A 27,957-nucleotide genomic window follows, 5' to 3' on the forward strand; every position below is an offset into this window, starting at 1 on the left:
TTAATTTGTGCCTCTTTTACCATCTATTTTACATGTGTTCACATATATTTTTTTTTTATGTTCATTATTGTGATTGTGGGCAGGGCTTAGACAAATAAACGGCATGATTAACATACAGTGGAATCGAAAATTCACGACGTGCTCGACTTTCTATTTAGATTTTTCTTAAACCTCCCCATCCACAATACTGTTAAATTACTGTGAATTTGCAATGTGGAACCTGCACCAAAAATCCACAGTAAATTCGGACTGTCTGAAGACATCAATCCAGAGATTATATCTGTTAGGTTAGGAATTTTTCTGCCTGGGACTATAGACCTTCTGAGCTATAAAATGCACAAAATGCCCGTAAACCTAAAGTGCACAAAGTTCTATAAAAAAAAAAAAAAAAATCACTTAAAAATCAAATAAAAGAAGTCACCCGGAATGATGTGTAGGTGGAAATTTTTTTTTTTTTTTTTACATTTCCCTTTAAGAGTTATGCATTGTAATCCTTAACACACAGACTGGTGTCGTAACGCACCGATTAGAAATCGCTTGTATGGGGAATTTTTCCTATAAAATTTCGGAAAAGTTATGATATGAGGCAGTTCTTGCACAAGGCGAATTAACTTCATGTCTAGACGACCAATGAAAAATGGGAATTTTATTGATGCAGGTATGTACAAATAAATGTAACGCTATTATGCAAGCTTTTCTAATTGCACGTCCCTTCCCGCTCAACCCAGTGCTTGGATCGGAGCCACGTATCTTGTTAATAAATAATTGCAGGCTTCAAAGTTTATAATTTATTATTGCCTTATTACAAGATCCTCATCATCATTACCTAATGCTCTACCTTACCTGCAAGCGTAAAATATACATTAATATAATTAACATAAATGGATCGTACATCCCAAATTTGCCGTCAGACCGTTTTAAATGCAAACGTAAAACGCCTGAGGTGGTTCTGGGAAACGTCCCAGACTCTGGTATAAGTGAAGAAATAAATCCCTTAATCACGTGACTAGGATATTCATCAGAGTCTCAATAGGGAATTGTGCGGTGTCCAAAAATATAAAATAAAAAAAACAATATGAAAGGCGTAAAAAAAAAAAAAAACAAAGCGAAAAAACGAGTGTAACAGATGTAGACGTAACTGATCAAACATGCTTAGAGCATAAATATGCACGAGGAAGCACATCAGAAGACGGCCGCGTCTCGGCGATAAAACTCAGAAATGTGTTTTCGATTTTGCTGTGGTTTGCAGAAAGTGAGATCTTGCGTCAAGATGGTCGTATAGATTAACATGCTAATGACCATACGTCTCGCGCTCAGCTGATTAACCCGTCGGGCAGTGCTCGAAGTCTAACAAAATGTATGGGCAACAGCCAAGGACTGCCTTGTTCAAAGTTTAGTAGATCCAACGTCAATAAGTAGTGACATAAGGGGGTGCTAAATAATGCGTTCCCTAAACTGTACCTCTAAAGAAGCTAGGACTTACTGCCCTCATTCCGCATAAAAGGTAAAACTGATTTTGGTACGGGCTGTAATAGGTGTGCGGGAACTGTCCCGATTTTCATACTCTGTAACTTGCCATCCACTCTTTTTGAGTTGGCAGTTCCTCTTTCTTAGAATTCTGACGGCACTTGAAGTGGATGAATTGTATCATACGTGATGTTTTGGTCAAGGGAGACCTTTATCAAACATACCCTGAGGCCTGATACACATGTGTATGGGAAAAGATATAGAAGAGCCATGCTCCAGCAACGGACGTTGCCAATACGCTCAGCGCTGCCTCCATTGACCGAAACGTCACGTATGATACACAGTACCTATTAGGACCACTGTAATAAAAGTCTTGTGTTTACTCACCATAATCACTTCAGAGTGACGGATTTTTCTTACCATTTTAGAATTATGGATTGGGATCCTATCCGGGCACCTACTTCTAACTGGGAGTGCCGTATTTCCTTTCTGACAAGTGTGTCTGTACAACACCCGGTATTGCTTGACATCTACTAACCTCCTGGAAAGACACATCAAAACCAAAGGAGTGGACCATATCAAAAACTAGTGGATGTGCCTATACCGTTAACAGGAAGGAGCCGTCGGCTGCAGCTGTCCAAATTACCCAAGCGAGTCAAGTGAGTAGTGCACTCAGCACAACAACCACACCAGGATAGTGTACATCTTCTCCAGGTGATGCCCTCCCTATATGCGTGGGCGCTTCTGTTTGTTTTCTTCATAAAATAATCTAAAGGGAGAGATAGACCCACCTCCGCTCCCCACTTCCTGAAGAAACAGATAAACCCAGTTCTGTTTCTTGTAGAGAGACAAAGACCCGGTCGCCACTTCCTGACGATAGAGATAGTGTCACGCCAGGTGTGAGTGCAACACAGGGGGGAAAGGTAAAGGGAGCCCAGACACTAGGGAAAGGGGAAGAGGTGACCTCCTAAATTGTACTAGCATCACCCTGTCTTCCCCTAACGTCCCTATACAGCCTCCGCAGCTGTCGCCGTTCACGTGCCTTGCCCGACTATCCCTGGTGTAAGGCTACAACTGGGGGTGGAAGGAGATGAGCACTAGTCAACCTCCACAAGCACTCTAAAGACAAAAGGGGAAGACAACACAGGGGAATAACAACTTAGTTTTAGAACAACTCCAACAACAACAACAACTCTCAAGACTCCAGAGAGGACGTGGTGCTCCTTCAGCCAAGTTACAAGGAGAAATGAGTATAACCGGCGACGCCCACCTAGACACAACAGGTATATATACACCCAGACTAAAGGGAGGTAGTCGCTGGGTCCTAAACACAGCCTTCTATCTAGGCAGCTGTCTGCATTACCAAATGTGGAGATCTCCTGCAAACCACTGCAGGGTGACTGTCTGTCACCTCTGACACACCCGTGACAGATTGACATGTATGTTCTACAGGAAGCGGAGGTTGGTCTATCTCTGGCCCGTGGGCCAAATCTGGTCCTCAGGGTGATTATATTTGGCTCACCCGCGACGCCATATGGAGGACTAAGTAAGGTACTTATTCTGAATGGAGGACTATGTGGGACCCATTATTCTGTATGGAGGACTGAGGTCATTATTCTGAATTTAGGACTATGTGGAGCACATTATACTGTGTGGAGGGCTGTATGGGAATCACAGTTGTGGCATCATACTGTATTGTGGTCACCATACTTTGGCAGGGGAGATGAGGGGGGGGGGGGATACCAGTAGGGTCACCATACCATGCGTGTGGAGTTTACCAGGGCTGTGGAGCTGCAGGTAAGCCAAACCTCTGACTCCGACTCCTCAATTTCCATGACACCGACTCCACTACTCCAAATCCCTCATACAAAGGTTCATGTTTAAGTGATAAATTTACTGTAGCACAGATTCGTCTCAGCTAAAAGTCTAGACCCTTAGATCAGGAATAGGACAGCCATTTATAGGACATTTCATAACTTTCCCAAATTCCTATGAAAAAATATTCCCCACAAACTACATTGAACTACTGTACCCAATTTATTATATATTTTAGGATTTGGAGTCGGTCCATTTTATACCGACTCCACCAAAATGGACAGACTCCGACTCCACAGCCCTGCAGTGTACTGTGGAGGAATTCACTCTGGGGGTATCATACTGTGTTGGGGGGCACTTTTGTTGGTATCATACTTTATGAGGAAATGAAAGGGCAATCTAGGGACTTTAATAGGAGGAAAATTATTTAGTAAGGGCAGCAAAATTGTGAGATATGCTCTTCTGTGACCGCACCGAATATTAAACCCTTCACCACCTTGGGTTTTTCAGTTTTCGCATTTTTTGCTCCACTTCTTCCCAGAGCCATAACTTTTTTATTTTTTCGTCAATATGTCCATGTGAGGGCTTGTTTTTTGCGGGACAATTTGTACTTTTGAACGATACCCTTGGTTTTACCATATCGTGTACTGGAATACTGCAAAAAAATTCCAAGTGCGGTGAAATTGCAAAAAAAAGTGCAATTCCCCAATTTTTTTTCAATATATTCACTAAATGCTAAAACTGACCTGCCATTATGATTGTCATAAATACCAAATATATATATATATATATATATATATATATATATACACACACACACCGTAGGTTCTTTTTGTATTTAAGTAGTGGAAAAAAAATAATCCAATGTGTGTAAAAAAATAAAAATAAAAAAAAAATGGCGCCATTTTCCGAGACCTGTAGCGTCTCCAGTTTTCATGATCCGGGGCTGGGTGGGGGCTTATATTTTGCACACCAAGCTGGTATTTTTATCTATACTATTTTGGGGTAGATACAATGTTTCGTTTGCCTCTTATTGCAATGTTGCGGTGACCAAAAAATCATAATTCTGGCGTTTTGTTTCTTTCTCTCGTTAAACCGTTTACCGATCGGATTAATTCTTTTCAAATGTTGATAGATCGGGCGATTCTGAACCCGGCGATACCAAAATGTGTATTTTTTTAAATTGTTTTCTTTTGAATGGGGCTATGTGTAGCAAAAATGCTATGAGCGCCGGCCACTGGGGGGCGCTCATAGCAGTTCGACAATGACAACCCAATGCTCCTGCAGACCCCGGGTTGTCATGCCAACCCATGGGCGCCCCGCGATCATGTGACAGGCACGCCGATGGGCAGAGCTAGTGAAGCGCTTCCGGAGCGGCCATGTTAAATGCCGCTGTCGGAGTTTGACCGTGGCATTTAATATGTTAATAGCCGTGGGTGGATCACAATTCCACCAGCGGCTGTTAGGGACTCATGTCAGCTGATGAGATCAACTGACATGTGCTGGAAAAGATATGGGCTCAGCGCCGGAACCCGCATCAAACAGGGGGAGGTGGCCTATGACGTACCTATATATCTATCATAGGTCGTAAAGGGGTTAAGGGTCTTTTTTTTTTCTTTTTTTGGAGGTGGGCAGGGCCCAATTAGAAATTATGCTATGGGAAGCAATGATTTCTTTGTGCACCCCAGCCATAGAGGAAATACCCAATGCTCTAGTCATGTGGTCTGTCTCTTAAGATTTATTAATTAAAATAAACTTTGTTTGTGTGACAACTCCTTTAAGTTTGTTGCTATATTAGGTAAGGAAAAACTTCCTCAATTGTAGACATTTTATTTAATAAATAACAAAATTGGCCCGTGATTTTGTGCAAGTTTTTAATTTTGGCCCACTGTGTATTTGAGTTTGACATCCCTGCTGTAGAGAGACAATGACCCACTCTCCTCTTCCTGGAGATAGAGATGGACCCACCTCCTCTTCCTGGAGATAGAGATGGACCCACCTCCTCTTCCTGGAGATAGAGATGGACCCACCTCCTCTTCCTGGAGATAGAGATGGACCCACCTCCTCTTCCTGGAGATAGAGATGGACCCACCTCCTCTTCCTGGAGATAGAGATGGACCCACCTCCTCTTCCTGGAGATAGAGATGGACCCACCTCCTCTTCCTGGAGATAGAGATGGACCCACCTCCTCTTCCTGGAGATAGAGATGGACCCACCTCCTCTTCCTGGAGATAGAGATGGACCCACCTCCTCTTCCTGGAGATAGAGATGGACCCACCTCCTCTTCCTGGAGATAGAGATGGACCCACCTCCTCTTCCTGGAGATAGAGATGGACCCACCTCCTCTTCCTGGAGATAGAGATGGACCCACCTCCTCTTCCTGGAGATAGAGATGGACCCACCTCCTCTTCCTGGAGATAGAGATGGACCCACCTCCTCTTCCTGGAGATAGAGATGGACCCACCTCCTCTTCCTGGAGATAGAGATGGACCCACCTCCTCTTCCTGGAGATAGAGATGGACCCACCTCCTCTTCCTGGAGATAGAGATGGACCCACCTCCTCTTCCTGGAGATAGAGATGGACCCACCTCCTCTTCCTGGAGATAGAGATGGACCCACCTCCTCCTCCTGGAGATAGAGATAAACCCACCTCCACTTCCTGAAGCTAGAGATAGACCCACCTCCGCTTACTGTAGAGAGACAAAGACCCACTCTCCACTTCCTGGAAAGACCCACCATCACTTTCTGAAAGGTTAAATTGACCAGCCCCCTCTTCCTGTAGAGAGACAAAGACCCATCTCCCCTTCCTGTAATCAGTATCAGTCTTGTTACTGATAGAGACGGATTGCACTTCACAACAGGCAGTGGATAGCAAGTTATACAGAAGGGAGGCACCTTGAGGTCACAACTTTTGAGTGATTTTTAATGGATAAATCAAAATTATTTTTTTAATAGAGGCATTTGAAGAATGTCTATTTATCATACTATCTAGGTAATGAAACCAAGTTGTCAGAAAGTACAGAGACCATTTAAGTTCACACAAGGAAATAAACATCATGTTAAGCCAAGAAGAGAACCAACAGAAAGGACAATAGAAGAGCAGCAATCGTAGTGTCCTGATCGGTCCCTAAAGACCATCTAAGGCTGGGTAAGTCACTTTTATCCAGCTGTTTTTCAATGGACCAGATTTCTATGCCAAAGACCTCAAAATACTCAATTCATGTGTCATAGTTTTAAGGCTTAAAGAAAACTCAAGTCCTTCGATTTCAACCTATTATCAGAAGACGACAAAAACCCCAGGAGGGAGATCCTAACTGAGCCCGAATAGGAGAAAAATTATTTCCCGACTCGCCCTAGGGCAATCTCAACAACAGCTGCTGGAGATGTCTATTATCGCCGTAGTCAAAAACAACAATAACAATGCTACGGCCGAAAACATACTGCATATAAAAGAGAACTATAAAGAATATTCACATGCCAGCTCATAAGCGAAGCAACGTAGAGTCCAGAATATAGAGCAGCATATTAAGTCTGAATTTTCATTGACAAAAATGGAGCAAAAAAAACTGCTTGGCTACTCATAGCGAAAGATACACCGGACTCCTAGTGAGGAGTCCGGTCCAGTGTATTCATGAAGGAGCTGTTCCCACCAATTCTCCGCAGTGACTGACAGACTGCTTAGTAGAAAAGTATACAGCGAAGTCTGTCAATCTTCCTCCTGCTCCTCCTCACTTCCTCCTGCCAGTGGGGCAGGAGGAAGTGACGAGGAGCACCCCACTCATGAATACACCGGACTTATAGGTTTCAGTAGGACTTGTAGCTATAACATCCTGCTCCTACATAGGGAAGCAAATTAAACTGACCGATCTACCCTAGATAAATGATTGATTGTGACCCCTGGCTGGCAGCACTCTTCTCCACACATTAAGCGTTGTTTTCAGATGTCTAAAATCTGTGATTGTTGATGTCTCCGCCTGAATAGATTACATTGGAAGACTTCCCAACTTTAGGTCAGGAAACCAGGGCTGTGGAGTCGGAGCCCATTTTTGTGGAGTCTGTATAAAATGGATCAACTCCGACTCCTAAAATATATAATAAATTGGGTACAGTCGTTCAATGCAGTTTGTGGGGAATATTTTTTCATAAGAATTTGGGAAAGTTATGAAATGTCCTATAAATGTCTGTCCTATTCCTGATCTAAGGGTCTAGACTTTTAGCTGAGATGAATCTGTGCTACAGTAAATTTATCACTTAAACATGAGCCGTGTATGAGGGAGTCGGAGTCGTGGAGTCGGTGTCATGGAAATTGAGGAGTCGGAGGTTTGGCTTACCGACTCCACAGCCCTGGCGATCATGCTCAGTAGCTACATAAAGTGGGTTGGAATAAACTAGATGAGAATTCACTTGAAAGGGAAACGGTCAGCAGGTTTTTGCGATTTAATCTGACAGCAGCAAAATATAGAGCAAGAGAGCCTGAATTCCAGGGATGTGTCACTTATTAGGCTGTGTTCAATACAATCAGTGTTTTATCAGCAGGATATTATCACTGCTTGACTAGTTCTCACATGCAGACCAGTCAGGCTAATCTGTGTAACAACGCACCCACCACTGATTGGCAGCTTGCTGACAGTATACACAGGAGCCTGCCAATCAGGGCTATGGGCGGGGTTATACACATCTCAGCATTCTGAGCACTGCTATATTTCCAACAGAAAAAAAAAACAGATTCTATCAAAACTACACCAAGCAGTCCAGTAAGCGATACAACACTGGAATTGGGCTCTCTGTCCCTACATTATGCTCTCTTAGATTACATAGGAAAAGCATGCTGATGGATTCCCTTTAATTAACTAAGATCATAAAAAGACTGCTCTGCTAGAATAAGCCCGACTTTTATGATCAGTGACGGTCTAACCTTTGCGACCACCACAATTTGAAGACTTAGGGGCTATCCACTGTGGAAGGAACAGCAGCATGGCTCCATTCATGTGAACAGAGCCATGTTTGCAGTATCCTGAGCAGTCAGGTGACCATGGTGCCCTGTGGAGGTATAAAGTGTAAGGGTATATACACACTTTAAGTATTTGCAGCAGATATTTTCGCACCAAATCATGTCTCTTGGCAGGAAAAATGCAGTATAAAATACGCATGTTTTGCCACATTTTTTACACATTTTTTTCCAGTTGAATGGGTGCAAAAAGTTGCAAAAAAAAAAAAACCGCTGCAAGACTTGACATGCTGCAGATTTAAAATTGCTTCAAATCTCCAAGGAAAAAAGAAGCAACATGTGCATGAGATTTCAGAAATTTCACTTCCTTTGCTGGTACAGTAAAACATTGCAGCAAAAAAGCAACGTGGTAACAAGCCAAAAAGGGGACATAGCACCAAATCAGCGCCACAGTCCTTCCATGCTTCGGACTTGTAGTTGTCACATCCTTTCCTATGGATAAGCGATAACTTTAAAACTGGAAATAAGTCTTTTAAAAATCTACCCCCAATAGGCCATGATGAGGTAATAGAGGGGTTTGGCAAAAAAAGGGGGCAGTTGCCAAGAGCATCTCTCACCCTGGAGGATTTATTGCATCTCAGCATTACAGACTGCCTATTGATTTCAATGAGAACGGTGTTATAAATGGTTTACTCTGTAGTGGCAGCGGTGCGCAAATTAGAGCGAATCACTGGTAGAACCTGTAGTGGGACACCCTATAAAATGAATGTTGTAGGCAAACCTATAGTGGGGAAAATAAGTATTTGATACTTTGCCAATTTTGAAAGTTTTCCCATCTACAAAGAATGGAGAGGGTAGTAATTTTTATCGTAGGTACACTTCAACTGTGAGAGACAGAATCTAAAAAGAAAAACTAGAAAATCACATTGTATGACTTTTAAATAAAGAAGTGTACGTACGATGAATATTACAGACCTCTCCATTCTTTGTAGGTGGGAAAACTTGCAAAATCAGCAGTGTATTAAATACTTATTTTCCCCACCGTATATAAGATATGTGCATTATTACTTTGAGATATTCACGAACCGAGTACAGGCCGCGATGTCCAGACCATTCAGGAGACCAACTTAACGAGTACTGCGCCCAATCATTTACGGGCCGCAAATCTCGGATATATGAAGCTGGCCTTAAACACATACTAAAGGTGGCGCAAAGTATGAACATTTTTTGGTACAATTTAAGCCAGATTTCTGGAATTTAGTTGTGTACATTTTCATTTTTTGTCTGATATGATCTGTTCTACACTACATAAGTTGTGAAATCAAAAATTCCCGCAATATATCGTTGATTACTGCTAGAAGGGGTTAAAAGCTGCCGGAGCATAACTAGGATATGTTAGGAGTATAAAGCAGCTTTAGGAAGATCAAAGTGACCATTTCATATTACTAAGCCATACATAAGGGGCAGAAAAAATGATGTCATCCTGCAACACCGTGCTGCTCACTGCCCAGACAGAAATGACTGAAAAGCCCCCGTAGGCAGCATCCGGACACAGGACTGCCAGTTGGAAGGAGCTGGTGTAAAAATGAATATTTCTGTCATTCTTGGACCAGATACATTGACTTTAGAGATCAAACCTTTAGGCTGCTCTGTGAATTTGTAATGGTCTGTCAGTAACCACAATAATCTTGTAAAATTATATATTATGGCCTTTGTTGAAAGAGACCCGCGCTGACTCCAAAGCCTGTGTAATATCACCGTCACCTGTGGGATTGTGCTGCTATTTCCACTCAAGTCACTCAAAGGCATGGCCAAGCTTATTAATTCCTTCATAGTCATCTTCAAGAGGCCGGCTTTGCTGTTCTTGGGTTCAGACGCCAGAAGAGCCTGTAGAAAGGAAGAAAAGAACATAAATCTTCTGTGCAGCTTTGAAGGACAAAGAGTAACCCAAAAAGTTACTGTCACTTGCCATAAGCATGCAATCTTTTACCTTGTGTAAATGCCACTGTTCTCCCGAATACGGCATTGCGTTTCTTATGTTCCTGCTTCTCCCCCTTCCCTGAGATATGGCCCCATTTGCACTGTATATTAATCTAGTCTTGTTAGCCAAGTGGGAGTAATCATTCATCCTTCTCTATGTGAGTATTCTTGAGGTCCACACCCAAATGGAAAAATAGACTAGATTTACATAAAAGGAAAAAGGGACCATATCTCAGGAACTTGGTAAAAAATACATATTTATGGCAAATTAAAGGTCTTCTTTAAAGGAATATGCCAACATTAAAAGTTATCACCTATCCATATGACAGTTGAAGATTGGTGGGGGTCTGACAGATACACTACCAATTCTAAGAATGGGGTTCATTAATTTTCTATGGGACTGCAGGAGATAGCCAAGTACAGAGCTCAGATTTTACTATAGAAAATGAATAGAGGGCTTGTACATTTCATTTCACAGCATAGTTTTTCAGATTAGTTGGGGTTCCAGTGTACAGACCCTCACAATCCGAAACATATGACTTATCCTATGTTTAGGTAATAACTTTTAATTTTGAGAATACCCTTTAACTTCTCCTATGGTGGCACTGCAGGAAAACTTAAAAGGGGTTGCCATCCATCCGCTGGGTCCCGCACTGATTCAAAGAGCATAAGAATGGAGCGGCAGTGCACATGCTCGACCGTTGCTCCATTCATTCCCTATGGGGCTGCCAAGCGCTGTGCTCGACTTCTTCCAGTAACACCACAGTAAACAGATGAAGTGGTGGTCGCGTGTCTGAAATGCTGGGCCAAAAAAGGGTTGCCATCCATCCACTGGAACCCGCACTGATTGAAAGAGCGTAAAAATGGAGCAGCAGTGCAAATGCCCGAACGTTGCTCCATTCATTCCCTATGGGGCAGTCAAGTGCTGAGCTCAACTTCTTCCAGCAGCACCATAGTGAACAGATGGAGTGGTGGTCGTGTGTCCGACCTGCTGCACCATCTTGTAAAGGGAATAAATGGTACCTGATCTGCCGATCAGATCGAGTCCCAGCGGTCGGACACCTACTGATCAATAAGTTATTCTGTATAAAGTACAGCAACAAAAAGCTTTTATTTAGTTTGTCTTTTGGGAGGAAATCTGCTAGTAAAAATGGGATTAACTAAAGTTGACAACTAATTTACACCGGTAAAACTTTGGTCATCACAAACTGAAGACATGAAAAAATATTAGGTGCTCTTCTGATGTCATCTGTAAATAAAACCAGCTGAGAGATTTGTACATGTGGTGTTATAATCTTTCTTAAGTTCCCCCCCCCCCCCATACACTTTAGAGAGCCGTCGGATGAGTGATGGATCGGCTGATCAGACAACAGCCATCTCAGCCAACTCTTCCATACACGGGAGCTGTCAGAATAAAAATTATCTCTGGTGGGTTATCTCTTAGAAAACAAAAGGTTCGGAAGTCCAAAAACTGTGCAAAATTCTTATCTTCCACGCTATCATCTGTTGGTGAAGGGTTGAGACGCCCCCATACACCATAGACGGATGCTAGTCTAATATGAATGAAGAAGGTTACCATCTGTAATACAATAATATTTTAATAAAGCCATCTGTAACATCCAGTTACAACAAGCAGGACAAATTATGAACACGAGAAGCAAGAATGAACCCCTTGAGGGTGCAGTCAGCTGACAATGAGTTGCGATGGACGATGGCCACTATAGTAGTTGTACAGCCATTCGATTTTTATGCTTCCTTCACCAAACCAAAATGTGCATCTATAATTCTATACACGGATAAAATCAACGAATATCGGAACTGCCTCTGCACTTCCGAGAATAACGTGATTTGCAGTTAATTGTGAGTACGTGACAATCTGCTAGTTCAATTGTTTTCCTACATCAGATTTCCTTTGATTTTGTGATTTGTAGATTCTCTCAAGAAATAGAAGTACAATGGCAGCTTTGTCTGAAAAGTCAATGAACTCCTAAAACCGGCTCAATGTAGAAATTGTCCGAGAACCAAAAAGAAACCAGCTGACCTACTTCTACGTATGCAGACAGAATGTAAATGGACCGTATTATATCATCTAGGACCAGATCCCTGCTGCTTCCAGTCATGAGGACACAAATGGGTTTATACTGCATTCCATGCTCCAACAAGCACATCATATACATACACACGCGTGCCCCCTAACTTTTCTTTTGGCTTAGATATCAAGATCCCATGTTTAAAATGTATACCTGTGCCGAAATCCTCCGATGGAAGCAATTTGTAACCCATGGGCAACGCATGGTAAGTAAAAATGTAAGTACATTCATTACTGGATAGCTACGATGAATGCCTCCAACAGATTCCTTCTATCGCCAATAGGCTCCGGTGTTAATCCTTCCCAACATGTGACTTACATGTACGCCGCATTGGTGCATGAGTACGAAGCAGACTCCAGAGTTTTACCTGCTCTGTGTTATACACCCATCCATAATGACCACTAAAGATCCAGCTCCAATCACGGTAGTTTGACCACTTTAGGTGGCAATTTTACTAGCAACCGTGGCATCTAAGCGGTTAGTCAGAGAAAGGACTTATTAGGAAACTGCTAAAAACACAATAGATCACCATACATAAGCAGTACAATGTACTGAAACCACAATCAAATAAGAGTAGTTCTTCCAACAGAAATAAAAAAAGTTTTGAAAAAATATAAAAACCCACGAAAACATGTTTAATAAAACAGTGTGAGATAGTAAAATATATTGAACCTGATTCATCAAGACCGCAGATGTTCACGCTGGTCTTAATGAGGAGGCAAACTTGAATCAGAGGCTCCTGAATGGGCTGTCCAGGCTCGTCACTCTATGTGACTGCAGACAAGTGAATCCTCACAGTGGGCAATGTGCGCGGTGTCAGGATTCTGCAGTCCCGGCAGCGGGCGGTCATGTCACTGCAAGTATGCAATTTGCATACTTCCGGACACATTCCGACTAGACAATCCCGACGCAGCTCAATATACTTGTAATGAGTAAGGCCGCACACATCTTGTTGGCACTTGAACGCACATATGCAAATTACATATTTGCGGTCACGCGCCCGCAAACGCTCCCGACACCGAAGAATCCTGGAAGGGCACACAGTGTGCGCTGTGAGGAATCACAAGTCCACAGTCACATGGAATGACTGCAGGCTTGTGCCCCAAGCCTGGACAATCCTTTTAAGAGGCACATGCCTCTTAAGGAATCAGGACCGTTGGTGAAGTGGCGCGTGCCTCCATGTGCGCCTCGCCACTAATCTTCCACCAATTGGGATCGTAAGAAACGCCACTGCTCATCATGAATTTGATTAGTTGGGGTTGTTACATCTCCGTCCCACCCAATTCCCACCTGCTTTGTGAGCGCTAAGCGAAAATGGCGTAAAAGGGCCATAAGTCGCAAAATTGTAGAGCAGTCTCGCATTGCGCCAAAACTTTGTACCTTTCAGAGCTTTTTAAGTCAGAATTCTGGCGTAAAAGCTTTGGGCAATTGTGTTTTTTTTTCCTGCACAACGAACATAAAAAAAATAAATAAAAATAAAATGCTAGACTTAATGCTTTTGGTTACTTCGCCTTCCAGAAAATGGATTGAAAGGTTATCAAAAAGTCGTATATACCCCAACATGGTACCAATAAAAATTAAAGTTCGTCCCTCACGCAGTTTAATAATAATATTCAAAGTTTAATGGTGCTAGTGAGAAGTACTGGCATTCATTGCTCTGAAAATCTAGGCAACAGTGTGGAAAACAGAAAAGAATTAGATAAGAGGTCACATGAAAGCTATGCAATGCATCATCTCTCCTGCGGGGGTGCTGCAGGGAAGTTATTCACTTGCCAACGGGTTGTCCAAGGGTTATCATTGGGGTCCTAGCAGAAGGACACTTTGTGAGCCTATTATCAGATGATCCACCTAATTAGTAAGTAACTAATTAGTAACTAACTAGTCCTAGGTTTCCCTTCAATGACCAATCTTTGCCAAAAGCAAAATTATTAGAAAATTCTTCAACCTAATAACTCTGCTATTGTACTATTAGTTTGCCCAATTCTTTGCTTTTCTGAAACTATAAACCATCGGACAGTCATCCACTGACGTACGTAGCATTTTTTTGGTGCATGGTTATCCTAGTCACATAGAGGAGATGCAACGAGTCCTGACCCTGGTTTCATGCCCCTCAAAACTGACGATCCCTTGTCCCAATGCAATGTGGTTCCATAACGAACATGTACAGACGACGTATCGCTGTGTAAACCAACTACGGGTTAACAAAAGCCATGGTTTATATCCTAAGTCCGTCTTTCACTCCTTCTCAATACGCGGCTAAGTAATAACCTGAAGGCTGTAGACGACGAGCCTTCAAAAGGAAATCTTTCATAACAGGAAATGGGGACATGCCAGATGCCATTTTATGCCGTTATATAATAGAAAGTGTTAACTAAGCAAATAAAAATCTTATAAGTACTGCATGAACAAATACCTGTTCTTCCACCAAACATTATCACCCTGTTGGTTTAGGATATTATGCCATGATACACAGACAAGCGCCAGCGCAAGTCACAGCACGGCAAATAAATGAAGTCACTTTTGGCCCTGCAAACAATGGAGGCATCAATTCCAGGCTATGGGTTAGGCTTCTAGAGGAGGGGGTGGGTTCAATTCAGATTTTTTTTCACAAAAGAAAAAAGTCGCTGTGATCTGGGAACATAACTTTCAATCCAATTAGCATTTTAGTTAAAGAAATCACTTGGTAGGATTAGAAAAAGACACGTATCCATCAAGTCAATTGGGAAAATTGGGTTAAGTAAGAAAAAGTGGGATCCTATAAAATTTAGGTTGGGTTTACACATCAGTGTATCTTGGCCCGAGTCCGGACAGTGAGGCACGGACTGCCAGTGGGTCTCCTGACACAAAATTGACAGTCTCATATATACCTATGAGGCTTTTGACTTATGGCCGGGAGAGCCACGGTTGGTCCGTGAATCACAGTCCGTACTCGTGCCAAGATAGGTTGGATTTACACATCAGTGTATCTTGGCCCGAGTACGGACGGTGATGCACGGACTGCCAGAGGGTCTCCTGACACAAAATTGACAGTCTCATACATGCCTATGAGGCTTTTGACTTGTGGCCGGCACAGCCACGGTTGGTCCGTGAATTATAGTCCGTACTCGGGCCACGATACATTGATGTGTAAAATCAAACCTAAGTTTTATAGGATCACAATTTTTTCTTACCTAACCCAATTTTCACAAATGTGACCATAGGTTGATCCAGAAGATGAAAATTCCTACAAAACTAGCCTCATTTCTCATGAAAAAGGAAATAAAAAATCCTTCCCCTTAGCCAAAGTTCAATCAATACCTTTAGGTTGGGTGACATGATGCCTTTTTTGCCACGATTTTATAAAAACAATGTAAAATTGTTGTGATTTTAGCAAATTGTGGCAAAAAAGGAAAGGCAAGGCATCGCGTGAACAACTTTTGTTGCAAGTGTCTAAATCATTTTTTGACGCAACCTGCTGTTCCTGCTCAATTTAGGTCTTGGATGGGGTTCAGCTCTTCTAACAATTAAAGTTAAAGGGGATGTCTAGTCACAAGATAATAATTATCTATCTTTAGGACAGGTCATCAGTATCAGATCGGTGGGGGTCCGACAGCCGGCACCCCCACGGATCAGCTCTTACTAGCACTGTCGAAGGTGGAATTTAAACAAGTTGAACAAAGCTGCAATTCGCAGCTCCATTCAATGTGTAGCAGCCACTGCCAGATACTGTAGAACAAAGGAAGAGCTTAGCTGTATCCATTGCCTAATGTCAATGCTATGATCCCGTGTTATCTGCCTCTATGTCACGGGTGTGTCAGATGTAACAGACAGTCGCTATGGATCTGGCTGCAGAAGGTCATTGCGTTTGGCATTGGAGACGCCTTCTTAATCCTTCTTACTTTTAGACCCAGCGACAACTTCCCTCCTGCTCTGACTGACACACCCTGGACTGGGTGTTTATAATCTCTCAGTCTGCTTCAGGGAGTCGCCGGTGATTCTCATTTTCCCTTGTGAAGGCTAGGAGCAATAGCAGTCGCCTAGCTTCCTCTCTGATGACATTGGAGGCAGTTTGGGGTTCTCTCTCTGGTGTCTGCTCAATCCAAGTTTTCTCCCTTGTTGTCTTTAGTTTATAGTGGGGACTGACTAATGCACACACCCCCCTCCTTATCAAGGGCCTAGCTCTAGGGAGATACAAGGATTAGGTTTCCTGTTCGACGATAGGTGCGGAATCTAAAGAGGGACGGTAGGACAGGTAGGGTGATATTAGATCTGACTAGAGGTCTCCACTCCCCCTTTCCCTAGCGTTTGGGCTATCCTCCCCTCATCATGTTGCACTTAGTCTTTTGCACACTGTGGGTGACACTCTAGCTTTACGGACTTCTATGGCGAAATGTTTTGGGCATGCTCTTAAAGACACCGGAATGTAAGAAGACCTATTGCCTTGTACGATTGTTGTGGACATGCTCCTTAAGACCCTTGAACATAGGAAAATCTAAAGGACCTCCAGCAGATTGTTGCATTTGGGTTTTGAGTCATGGACAGAGGTTACTTTGTAGGAAGAATAGGATGACCTTAGCTGACTCCATTGCCTAATGTCATTCTGCAAAATTTGCCTCCAGCTTGTGTTGTGGCTTTGCTTTTTAGGTCACCTCAATGTAAGAAGACAACCTTCTGGTTTGCATGGCAGAGTGTTCTGAGCATGCTCGTTATCATGGGCAGAGGTTCCTGCGTAGGAAGGGGGCAGAGGAGGTGAGCATCTCCTTTGCCTATTGTCAATTCATTGGATCCCATGTTAATTGCCTCCAGCTTTATCATTTTTTTTCTTTTTAGAGTTCAGAGGCCACTTGAAGGACTTTAAATGAATCCTCCAAGAACATATGAGCTGCAGTGATGTGCATGAAAACAAAAATATAGACTGGCACGTCGTGCTTTTCCCTAGGGCCAAGTCCCCATCTGTCTTAGGTAATGTGAGGGTCCCAGAAGTGAAGTATACTTAGAATATAGTTTGTTTTTTTGTTGCTCTCTCTTTATCTGTCCTCCCACAGGTCGAGAAATCCAAAAATCTTGCAGTTTCGAAAAAAATTGCTGAAATTTGAGATTCGTTCTATCAAGTTCAATATGGAGCCCGAGTGCAGAATAATGGTTACAGCTGTTACTCAGCGGTTATCATGGCACAAAGCTAATTTGATATTTTGAAAAATGCAGCTCAACAGGCGAACTTAAAAACCATTGTCACATGTGGTTACAGCAGGAGTATTGATGGTGAGAAAAGTTCCCGACCTTGGCAGATTCCAGTTTTACGATACCTAGCATAGCAATCTACTCTTACTGAGATAGGATTTTGTTTGGCAGCCAGAAAATGATGTTTTAATTGGAACAATAAATCCTTGTTTTAATACAAATCGACATCTTTGTTGCACCTTATCTCGGGCAGAAGTCTCAGGGAAGAGTGAACAATGTGTCACAAAGAACAGATGTAATGTTCTAGAGTTACTTATCAGGACCCCCTCCTAGGGTCAACAAAAGGGAAAATGTATCCTTTTAACCGCAAATGTCCATTACACCTAGCTCCTAAAGTGGAAAAACTGCTTAAAAAAAACCTAAAGCCAAAGTAAGTTGTAAAAAGTCAGTCAAATAATAAGAGTAAGACAAAGTAATAAAGTCATAGTAAAATAAAAAACAAAGTAAGTGACATTTTAATGATTATTTTGTAACTAAAAGGGGTCTTCCATAATCAGATCAGGCCATCAATATCAGATTAGTGGCGGCACCCCCTCTGATGAGCTGCTTGAAGGGGTCGTGGAGTTTGTGAGCTCTTTGCAGCCACACAGCTCGGTATAGCTGCATGTCGTTTACTCGGCAGCACTATGCTTGATAATGCAGCGGGAATCCAAAGATGAATAAAAGTTAAGGCGTTGTTATCCGGGGGCAAAAATGAAGGCCAAAGAATTCTGTTACACTTGTAGGTGGCGCACATGGTTTGTGGATCCACTGTGCTACCGCCTGGACTTACCCTGGAGGGGCGTAACTAAGCAGCTACTTTGGGGTTCGCTGGAGCCTTTAGTGGTGAGGACAGGCTTGTGTGGAAAGTAGCTGCCAGGTACCATTCCAGGGCGGTGTCCAGCAGTAACAGCAGACCTCAGGGGTCAGTTGTTACTACAGATTCTCAAAAAGGACAGGACAGCCACTTGGGACAAGTTCAGACAGGACAGCCACTTGGGACAAGTTCAGACAGGACAGCCACTTGGGACAAGTTCAGACAGGACAGCCACTTGGGACAAGTTCAGACAGGACAGCCACTTGGGACAAGTTCAGACAGGACAGCCACTTGGGACTAGTTCAGACAGGACAGCCACTTGGGACTAGTTCAGACAGGACAGCCACTTGGGACTAGTTCAGACAGGACAGCCAATTGGGCAGGTTCAGACTGACAGGTCTCGGGATAGCAGACAGGTACCGCCAATGTGGTTCCAGTATACAGACACCGCTGAAGCGGTCTCCGGAAACAAGGACAAACTATACAGGACTAATGGGTCGCTGGATACAGGAATAAGTTTAACACACTAAGGACGGGGAACCTGGCAACATACAGTTGCATGCACCAAACCACCTAACAGTAACTATAGGGACTGCTCAGGCACCTGCCTATTGGTAAGGGTGCCTTTTATAAAAGATGCCTCCCAGCTATTGGCTGGGAGACATCTTGCAGGTCATCACTTTTAACTAAATGCCTCCCAGCTATAAGCCGGGAAGGCCGTCGCCTGCGCACAAGTTCCCTGCTCCACAAGTCTGTACAGACGGCAGAGAGAAGAGCGCCATCTGTACAGGGGAAGCAGCGCATGATCCAGCCGGGAACTGCACGTCACAGGGCCCTGTGACGTGCAGATTAGGTGGGGTAAGTATAATAGCGCTAGTAGGCGGGCATTTCTTGGCGTCAAGGGGACACCAAGCTTGGCAGAAATCATTTAATAAAAATGCGATTACACAGAAACCAGACCGCTAATATGGGGCATACAGGTAAGTATATATTCACATTTCTATCACTTGTATGCCCATATGCCCAGGGGGGTGACAGATTCCCTTTAAAGAAATTCTTTATATTGCAATCGTGAAGGGCCATCATTTTATCCTTGGGATGACGGTACGCTCTAAGCTCCCAAACTTTTATTCACAGGCATTTGATACTGTAACACATAACAGCCTTATACTGAAGCTACAGAGGTAGGGACTAGGGGAAACTATACATACACACGTGGTCAAAATTGTTGGTACCCCTCATTTAATGAAAGAAAAACCCCACAATGGTCACAGAAATAACTTGAATCTGACAATAGTAATAATAAATTAAAAATCTATGAAAATGAACAAATAAAAGTCAGACATTGCTTTTCACCCCTGCTTCCACAGAATTTAAAAAAAAAAATAAACTCATGAAATAGGCCTGGACAGCAATGATGGTACCCCTGAAAATAATGTGACAAAAGGGACATGTTCAATTAATTTGTGTCCACTAATTAGCATCACAGGTGTCTACAATCTTGTAATCAGTCAGTGGGAATGTATATAGGGCTACAGACACTCACTGTGCTGTTTGGTGACATGGTGTGCACCACACTCCACATGGACCAGAGGAAGCAAAGGAAAGAGTAGTCTCAGGAGATTAGAAAGAAAATTATAGACAAGCATGTTAAAGGTAAAGGTTATAAGACCATCTCCAAGCAGCTTGATGTTCCTGTGACTACAGTTGCACATATTATTCAGAAATGTAAGATCCATGGGACTGTAGCCAACCTCCCTGGACGTGGCCACAGGAGGAAAATTGATGACAAATCAAAGAGACGGATAATACGAATGGTAACAAAATAGCCCAGGAAAACTTCTAAAAAGATTAGAGGTGAACTTCAAGCTCAAGGAACATCAGTGTCAGATCGCACCATCCGTCGTTGTTTGATCCAAAGTGGACTTCATGGGAGACGAACAAAGAGAACACCATTGTTGAAAAAAAATCATAAAAAAGCCAGACTGGAATTTGCCAAACTACATGTTGACAAGCCACAAAGCTTTGGGAGAATGTCCTATGGACAGATGAGATAAAAATGGAATTTTTTGGCAAGGCACATCAGCTTTATGTTCCCAGATGGAAAAATGAAGCGTATCAAGAAAAGAACACTGTCCCTACTGTGAAACATGGAGGAGGCTCTGTTATGTTCTAGGGCTGCTTTGCTGCATCTGGCACAGGGTGTCTTGAATCTGTGCAAGGTACAATGAAATCTCAAGACTATCAAGGGATTCTAAAGAGAAATGTGTTGCCCAGTGTCAGAAAGCTTGGTCTCAGTCACAGGTCATGTGTCTTACAACAGGATAATGACCCAAAACACACAGCTAAAAACACCTAAGAATGGCTAAAGGCCCCGTCACACATAACGAGATCGCTAGCGAGATCGTTGATACGTCACGGTTTTTGTGATGCAATAGCGATCTTGCTAGCGATCTCGTTATGTCTGACAGGCAGCAACGATCAGGCCCCTGCTGTAAGATCGCTGATCGTTACAAAGCTTCCTGGACCATTCCTGGGTCGTTGCGCTCCCACTGGGCAGTGTGCATCGCTGTGTTTGACACCTTATCAACGACCTCATTAGCGATTCAGAACCGAGACACGTAGGCGTGCATAAATTGGACTTTTCCGAGCCCCTCGTCCCCGATTGGTGGTCGCTACAGCGTTCTCATTTTCCGCCGTGCATAAAGAAGGCAACAGAATAGCGATTCCATCCTTTGTTTCTGCCCTCGTGCTGGATTGCAGATCCTAGCAGAATTCTCCGGGCTGTTGATATCTGTTCATTCGACTGAGTCCTGATTTTGCGGATCGCTGTAGCGTTCTCCGGCTGTGACTGGCCGTACATCTGGTCTTGTTCTTTTTATGTAATTTTATGCACGCCTTTGTGACACAGTACAGTCCCCATCAAGGTGTGGATCGTTGAAAAAGCTGCTGTGTGAAAGCGTCCCAACGACCGCCGAGATTGTTCGTTAGATCGCTGGGGCGGCCGAAATCGTTAGGAAGTTCTGCATGTTTGACAGCTCCCCAGCGATCACGAAACGACTCTCCAGCGATCCCAAAACCGTGACGTAATAACGATCTCGCTAGCGATCTCGTTATGTGTGACGGGGCCCGAGTGTTAGACAGTATCTAAGTCAGGGACATCAAACTCAAACACAATGAGGGCAAAAATTAAAAACTTGGACAAAGTTGTCAACCAGTATACAGTATAATGGGGCCCACAAACTCCTCCATACAGGATAATGGGCCCCATATAGTCCTCCATACAGAATAATGGGTCCCAAATAGTCCTTCATACAGAATAATGGGCTCCACATAGTGCTCCATACAGTATAATAGCCTCACATAGTCCTCCATACAGTATAATGGGCCCCACATAGTCCTCCATACAGTATAATGGGTCCCACATAGTGCTCCATACAGTATAATAGCCTCACAGTCCTCCATACAGAATGGGCCCCACAGTCTTCCATACAGTATAATGGGTCCCACATAGTCCTCCATACAGAATAATGGCCCACATAGTACTCCATACAGTATAATGGGTGGGGCCCCACATAGTGCTCCATACAGTATAATGGGCCCTATATAGTCCTCCATACAGAATAATGGCCCCACATAGTCCTCCATACAGAATAATGGGCCCCACATAGTCCTCCATACAGAATAATGGCCCTACATAGCCCTCCACACAGAATAATGTCCCACATAGTGCTCCATACAGTATAATGGGCCCTACATAGTCCTCCATACAGTATAATGGGCCCTACATAGTCCTCCATACAGTATAATGGGCCCTACATAGTCCTCCATACAGTATAATGGGCCCACATAGTGCTCCATACAGTATAATGGGCCCTACATAGTGCTCCATACAGTATAATGGGCCCTACATAGTCCTCCATACAGTATAATGGGCCCTACATAGTCCTCCATACAGTATAATGGGCCCTACATAGTCCTCCATACAGTATAATGGGCCCTACATAGTCCTCCATACAGTATAATGGGCCCTACATAGTCCTCCATACAGTATAATGGGCCCTACATAGTCCTCCATACAGTATAATGGGCCCTACATAGTCCTCCATACAGTATAATGGGCCCTACATAGTCCTCCATACAGTATAATGGGCCCACATAGTGCTCCATACAGTATAATGGCCCCACATAGTGCTCCATACAGTATAATGGGCCCTACATAGTCCTCCATACAGTATAATGGGCCCTACATAGTCCTCCATACAGTATAATGGGCCCTACATAGTCCTCCATACAGTATAATGGGCCCACATAGTGCTCCATGAAGTATAATTGGCCCCACATAGTCCTCCATACAGAATAATGAGCCCCACCTAGTCCTCCATATAGCATAATGGGTCCCCTCATATACTTGTACATAGTAATAAGATCACCCCTAAGCCTTCGCTTTTCCAAAGTAAATAACCCCAAGTGTAATAACCTGTCTTGGTATTGCAGACACCCCAGTCCTCTAATAACCTTGGTCGCTCTTCTCTGCACCCTCTCTAGTTCAGCTATGTCTTTCTTATACACCGGAGACCAGAACTGTACACAGTATTGTAAGTGTGGTCGCACTAATGACTTGTATAGAGGTAAAATTATGTTCTCCTCATGAGCATCTATGCCTCTTTTAATACATCCCATTATTTTATTTGCCTTTGCAGCAGCTGCCTGACACTGGCCACCACGTGAGCTTGTCGTCCACCAATACACCCAGGTCTTTTTCAGTGACAGTTTTGCCCAGTGTTTTACAATTAAGCATATAATTATACATTTTATTTCCTCGCTCAAGTGCATTACCTTACATTTATCCCCATTAAAGCTCATTTGCCATTTATCAGCCCAAGCTTCTAGTTTACATAGATCCTCCTGTAATATAAAATTGTCGTCCTCTGTATTTTTTACCCTGCAGAGTTTAGTGTCATCTACAAAGATTGAAATACTACTCTGTATGCCCCCTACAAGGTCATTAATAAATATGTTAAAAAGAAGCGGGCCCAATACTGACCCCTGTGGTAACCCACTTAACTGAGACCCAGTCTGAGTGTTTTCCATTAATAACCACCCTTTGTTTCCTATCACTGAGCCAGTTCTTAACCCACTTACATATATTTTCCCCTATCCCCATTGTTCTCATTTTATGTATCAACCTTTTGTGTGGAACCGTATCAAAAGCTTTTGAAAAGTCCATATACACAACATCCACTGCATTTCATTGGTCCAGTCCGGAACTTACCTCTTCATAAAACTAATCTGATCAGCTTTGATAGTCCTCCATATAGTATAATGGGTCACACATAACCCTCCATACAGAATAATGGGCCCCACATAGTCCTCCATACAGTATAACAGCCTCACATAGTCCTCCATACAGTATAATGGGCCCCACATAGTCCTCCATACAGAATAATGAGCCCCACCTAGTCCTCCATACAGAATAATGGACCCCACATAGTCCTCCATAAAGAATAATGGGCCCCACATAGTCCTCCATATAGTAGAATGGACCCCACATAGTCCTCCATACAGAATAATGGGCCCCACATAGTCCTCCATACAGAATAATGGGCCCCACAGAGGCCTCCATACAGAATAATGGCCCCACATAGTCCTCCATACAGAAAAATGGGCCCCACATAGTCCTCCATACAGAATAATGGCCCCACATACTGTAACCCTCCATACAGAATAGTGGGCCCCACAGAGGCCTCCATACAGTATAATGGCCCCACATAACCCTCCATACAGAATAATGGGCCCCACAGATGCCTCCATACAGTATAATGGCCCCACATAACCCTCCATACAGAATAATGGCCCCACATAGGGTTGGCAGTTCTGGTGTCATGGGCCAAATAAAACCACTCTGCGGGCCAGTGTTTGACATGTATGTTCTAAGTCTTGAATAGACCCCTCAACTCTGTGTGAATTCAGAGAATTCAGAGCTCTGTATAAAACCATATCCTCCCCTGACTGAGGACGACATCTTATATATATTATAAATATATAAAAGCAGCAAAGAATTTTGGAACTAAAAGATCTTTATTCTTTATTAAGGTTTTTTTTTTTTTCTTATTTTGGGACAGCACAACCCGTCCGATTCTTTTGGTTCCCAGGTGATCAGTGGTGCCAGAGGTACCTGGCAGTCACTTCTCTGGGTTCATGGAAATAGCAGTAGTTTCTCTGTTCAGCAAAGCCAAATGGGCATATTATCTGGGCCATTCAGAAACTTCGTTATTTGGAAAGTTGAGACACAAGCAGAATAGTTGGCACTACAACCCCATTATGGACTGTAACCCAGTGTAACCCAGCTTTATTGGAGCACCAAATAGGAGGCACGCAGGGAATTTATTTGCATGATGACTACTTCAAATTTGCCATTCACCAGTCTGGAAAAGTTTAGTGACCCTATAGTAGCTGTAATACAGGTTGTATCGATTATTAACCAACTTTCTTAGAACTTTACAGCTTTCACATATGTTGTTATGCAGCTTAGGCTAAAAGAACATCATGCACAATGTTCTATGTGCACACTGGGAAGAAGTTCCTGGCGTAGACATTGACAATTTCATAGTCTCAGATGTAGCAGACAGAGGCCAAAACAGTGACGTTCTTGCCTTTATCTGATCCCTATGCATCTGAAAACTGTTTACCTGTATAGTAAAGAGACACAGACTGCTCACTCCTGTCCAGAGGGCACCACAAAAAAGTGCACACTGTGTGGCATACTTTATCGGTGGGGCACTTTGGAGGACGAGACATTGGTCACAGTGTAGTCTTCAAAAAAACGCATATGCTGAAAAATAGGCACAACACAATGTGAACTTAGCCTGAAGCCGGGTTCCTAAGTGCCCATGAAGCAGAACAGCTCCGGATTTTTTCTGCATCTCGCTGGCAGGAAAAACACATGGGGATTTTACATGCGTTTTTCCCGCCAGGTAGAAGCGTTTGTCAAGCGTTCTTCACATGCATTTCCGCATGCGGGTTATCAAGCGCTTTTAGCATCACTTGGAAAGTGCTTGACAACTTGGTCACACTATAGAAATCCATGCATGGATTTATATAGTGTGACCAAGTAATAGTTAAAAAAAGAATAAAAATGGTAAAAAAGAAAAAAAAAAAAAAAAGAAAACATTATACTCACCTTCTGATGGCCCTCGGTCTCCTCAGCGATGCGTCCTGGCTCCCCGGTGGCTCGCGGTGGTGTAAAAGGACCTTCCATGAAGCCATTTAGTCATGTGACAGGTCACGCGACCGGGGACCATCAGAAGGTAAGTATAATGTTTTTTTATTTTAATTCTTTAACTACAGGTACTATGGTACCCAGGTCTGGATGAGAGTCTCCTCTTCTTCAGACCCAGGTATCATCCGCACATTGAATTGCTTCATATCCGCGTGTGCACATGTAGTCATGCGGATGTCACGCGGTCCAATGAAAGTCAATGGTGGCGATTACGCCCGTATCCGCAAAAATAATGGACATGCTGTGGATTTTTCCGCAATGATAATCCGCAGCGGAAATTTCCGCAGCATGTGCACAGCACATGCGGATTATCATTGGGGACCATGGGGCACGTATTACCAAGCGTTTTTTAAGCATTTTCGCTGGGGAAATTTTAAGGCAAAAAAGCATGAAAAACACAAAGTCGGCATGCAGCCTAAATGGCAAATCTCAGCAGGGTCCTAGGTAGGTGCACTAACAAGAGTATGTGAAGGATGTCATTCTGCGTTGTGGATGTCAAGGAACCCTTACTAGATGTCTCATGGCGTTCTAAGAACAGATAAGACCAAGGAATGATTAATTTTATTAGTGCAAATGTAACAAGAAACAATGGGGTAACATTACTGGAAAATCTACAATTAGTGACCTCTGATCTAAATGTAAAAAATAACATGATGTGAGATAATAACAGCACATAAAATTAAAGAAAAGAGGTTCAATATGCTACAAATAAGCAATGTAATGTCATGGGAATTGTTATGAAAGCCGGCCGGTGGGTGCAGCTCTCTGGCGCCCCCTTACCTCTCAGGTCAGTCAAGGTACTGCACCTAGAGAAAGTAGTGCCAGGAAGCTGCAACCAGCGCAGGGAACACGGTAGTGTGTTATCCCTTCAACGTCACTAAACCGTAACGTCACTACACAGCACAACTCGCTAGCGCCCTCTTAGCCTCAGGTCAGTCAAGGAACTGCACCTAGGATAAGCGGTCGCCAGGGAGACTGTCCTGTAACCTACTGGGGATTGGGGCCCTCTGTAGTGAGGGCGGTATATATATCTTCCTTGGCCGCGCCAGGAATATATATATCTGAACCTCCGACCGTCACTACCAGCCTTCCCCAATCCCCAGTTGGTATGCTGCCACCAGTCCCTATTTTAGATATACGCCCAGTCCGTGAATGGGCCTATATCGGGTCAGGAACCAACCCTGGGTAGCGTTTTGGCTTGAGCCGAGCTCACACGGACGTGCGTTCGTTATGCAGAATAAAAGGCAGGCCCACAATTACTTGAGGTAATTGATTATAATAATACACTAGATACACGATATACAACTAAATATACACAGGTATAAGGTCAGGCTAAACTATACAACAATGGAATACAACACACAGAATCACCACAGCATATCAGTTACCGGTTTCTTGATTTTCTTGTGACGCAGGGAGAGGATTCTGCGGTCGCAGGCACGGTTCTTTGTTACAGGCTGAGGCCTACCACCGCATGGTCAAACTGCTCCTCCCCTTGGTGGCCTCAGCTGGTGCTCAGATGTTCAGCACACCACTCTTGGGTCAAAAACTGACTTGTCTCTTGTCTGTCCTGCTATCTTACCTGCCCCGTCCCGCCCACTGCTGGTGAGGTCAGCTGGCTCAGTCTCCACCCTCAGGTCTAACTTCGATCAGAAGCCCAAATTCTATGGAACCCAATAACTTCTTCTGGGATGGTCTCATGATACCCCCAGGGGTTCCCATGGATTCGGGCCGCCGTAACCGACCTTTTGATATCAATTATGATACCATACGGTCCTCAGGAATGGCTCCGCGCTATATCTTGGCTTCCAGAGCACGTACAAACGTCTACCGCGGAGGCTTGTGTGCGCAATGGCTCCGGGACGCCGTGATATTTTTTTATTGGCCCATCCCACGCAACATGCGTGTACTATTCATGTTTCTATATCTTATGCCTCCATGCTTGTGACAGACAAAGAAACTAGTCCTATGGGACAAATGGTCAGGTACAGATAGACGAAGCACCCCCCCCTGCTGGCTGTGTTTCCTCTCGAAGTCTTTGAAGCTCCTAGCATTCAAGTGTTAAGTAGGCTTCTTATCTTACAGGAGCCTGGATGGGGGGAAACTATCTAGTTGACGTTTTAACAGAAGGTCCCAAGGGTGGGGGCTGCTGAAGTGTGGCCATCCCTGGATATGATTTATCATTACCAAGATGGCGGCTACAGGTTCATCACACCTCCCCCTATACGAGGGCGCGAGGGGGTAGCACATTCCTGTGTTCCCCCGTGCGTCCTTCTGCACCCTCCCCTTGCCGGGATAACCCGTCAGCGTTACCGTGGTCACGGCCTCTTCTGTGGCGAATGGAGAAGTGGTACTGCTG

At 43.6% G+C, this 27,957-nt stretch overlaps 1 protein-coding gene across 2 annotated transcripts in view; it reads right to left on the bottom strand.

Annotated features, from left to right (window-relative positions):
- The window catches only part of THADA (THADA armadillo repeat containing), a 659,309-nt gene that overhangs the window by 447,185 nt on the left and 184,167 nt on the right, over positions 1 to 27,957 (bottom strand). For both annotated transcript variants that reach the window (XM_073672037.1, XM_073672036.1), the window contains one exon: positions 9,995 to 10,117. In XM_073672037.1, the coding sequence (XP_073528138.1) occupies positions 9,995 to 10,117 (123 nt within the window). The remainder of the gene's footprint in view (positions 1 to 9,994; positions 10,118 to 27,957) is intronic.

Source organism: Phyllobates terribilis, unplaced genomic scaffold (genome assembly GCF_046119375.1).
Source record: "Phyllobates terribilis strain yellow unplaced genomic scaffold, ASM4611937v1 Scaffold_3__8_contigs__length_932513732, whole genome shotgun sequence".
NCBI lineage: Eukaryota > Metazoa > Chordata > Amphibia > Anura > Dendrobatidae > Phyllobates > Phyllobates terribilis.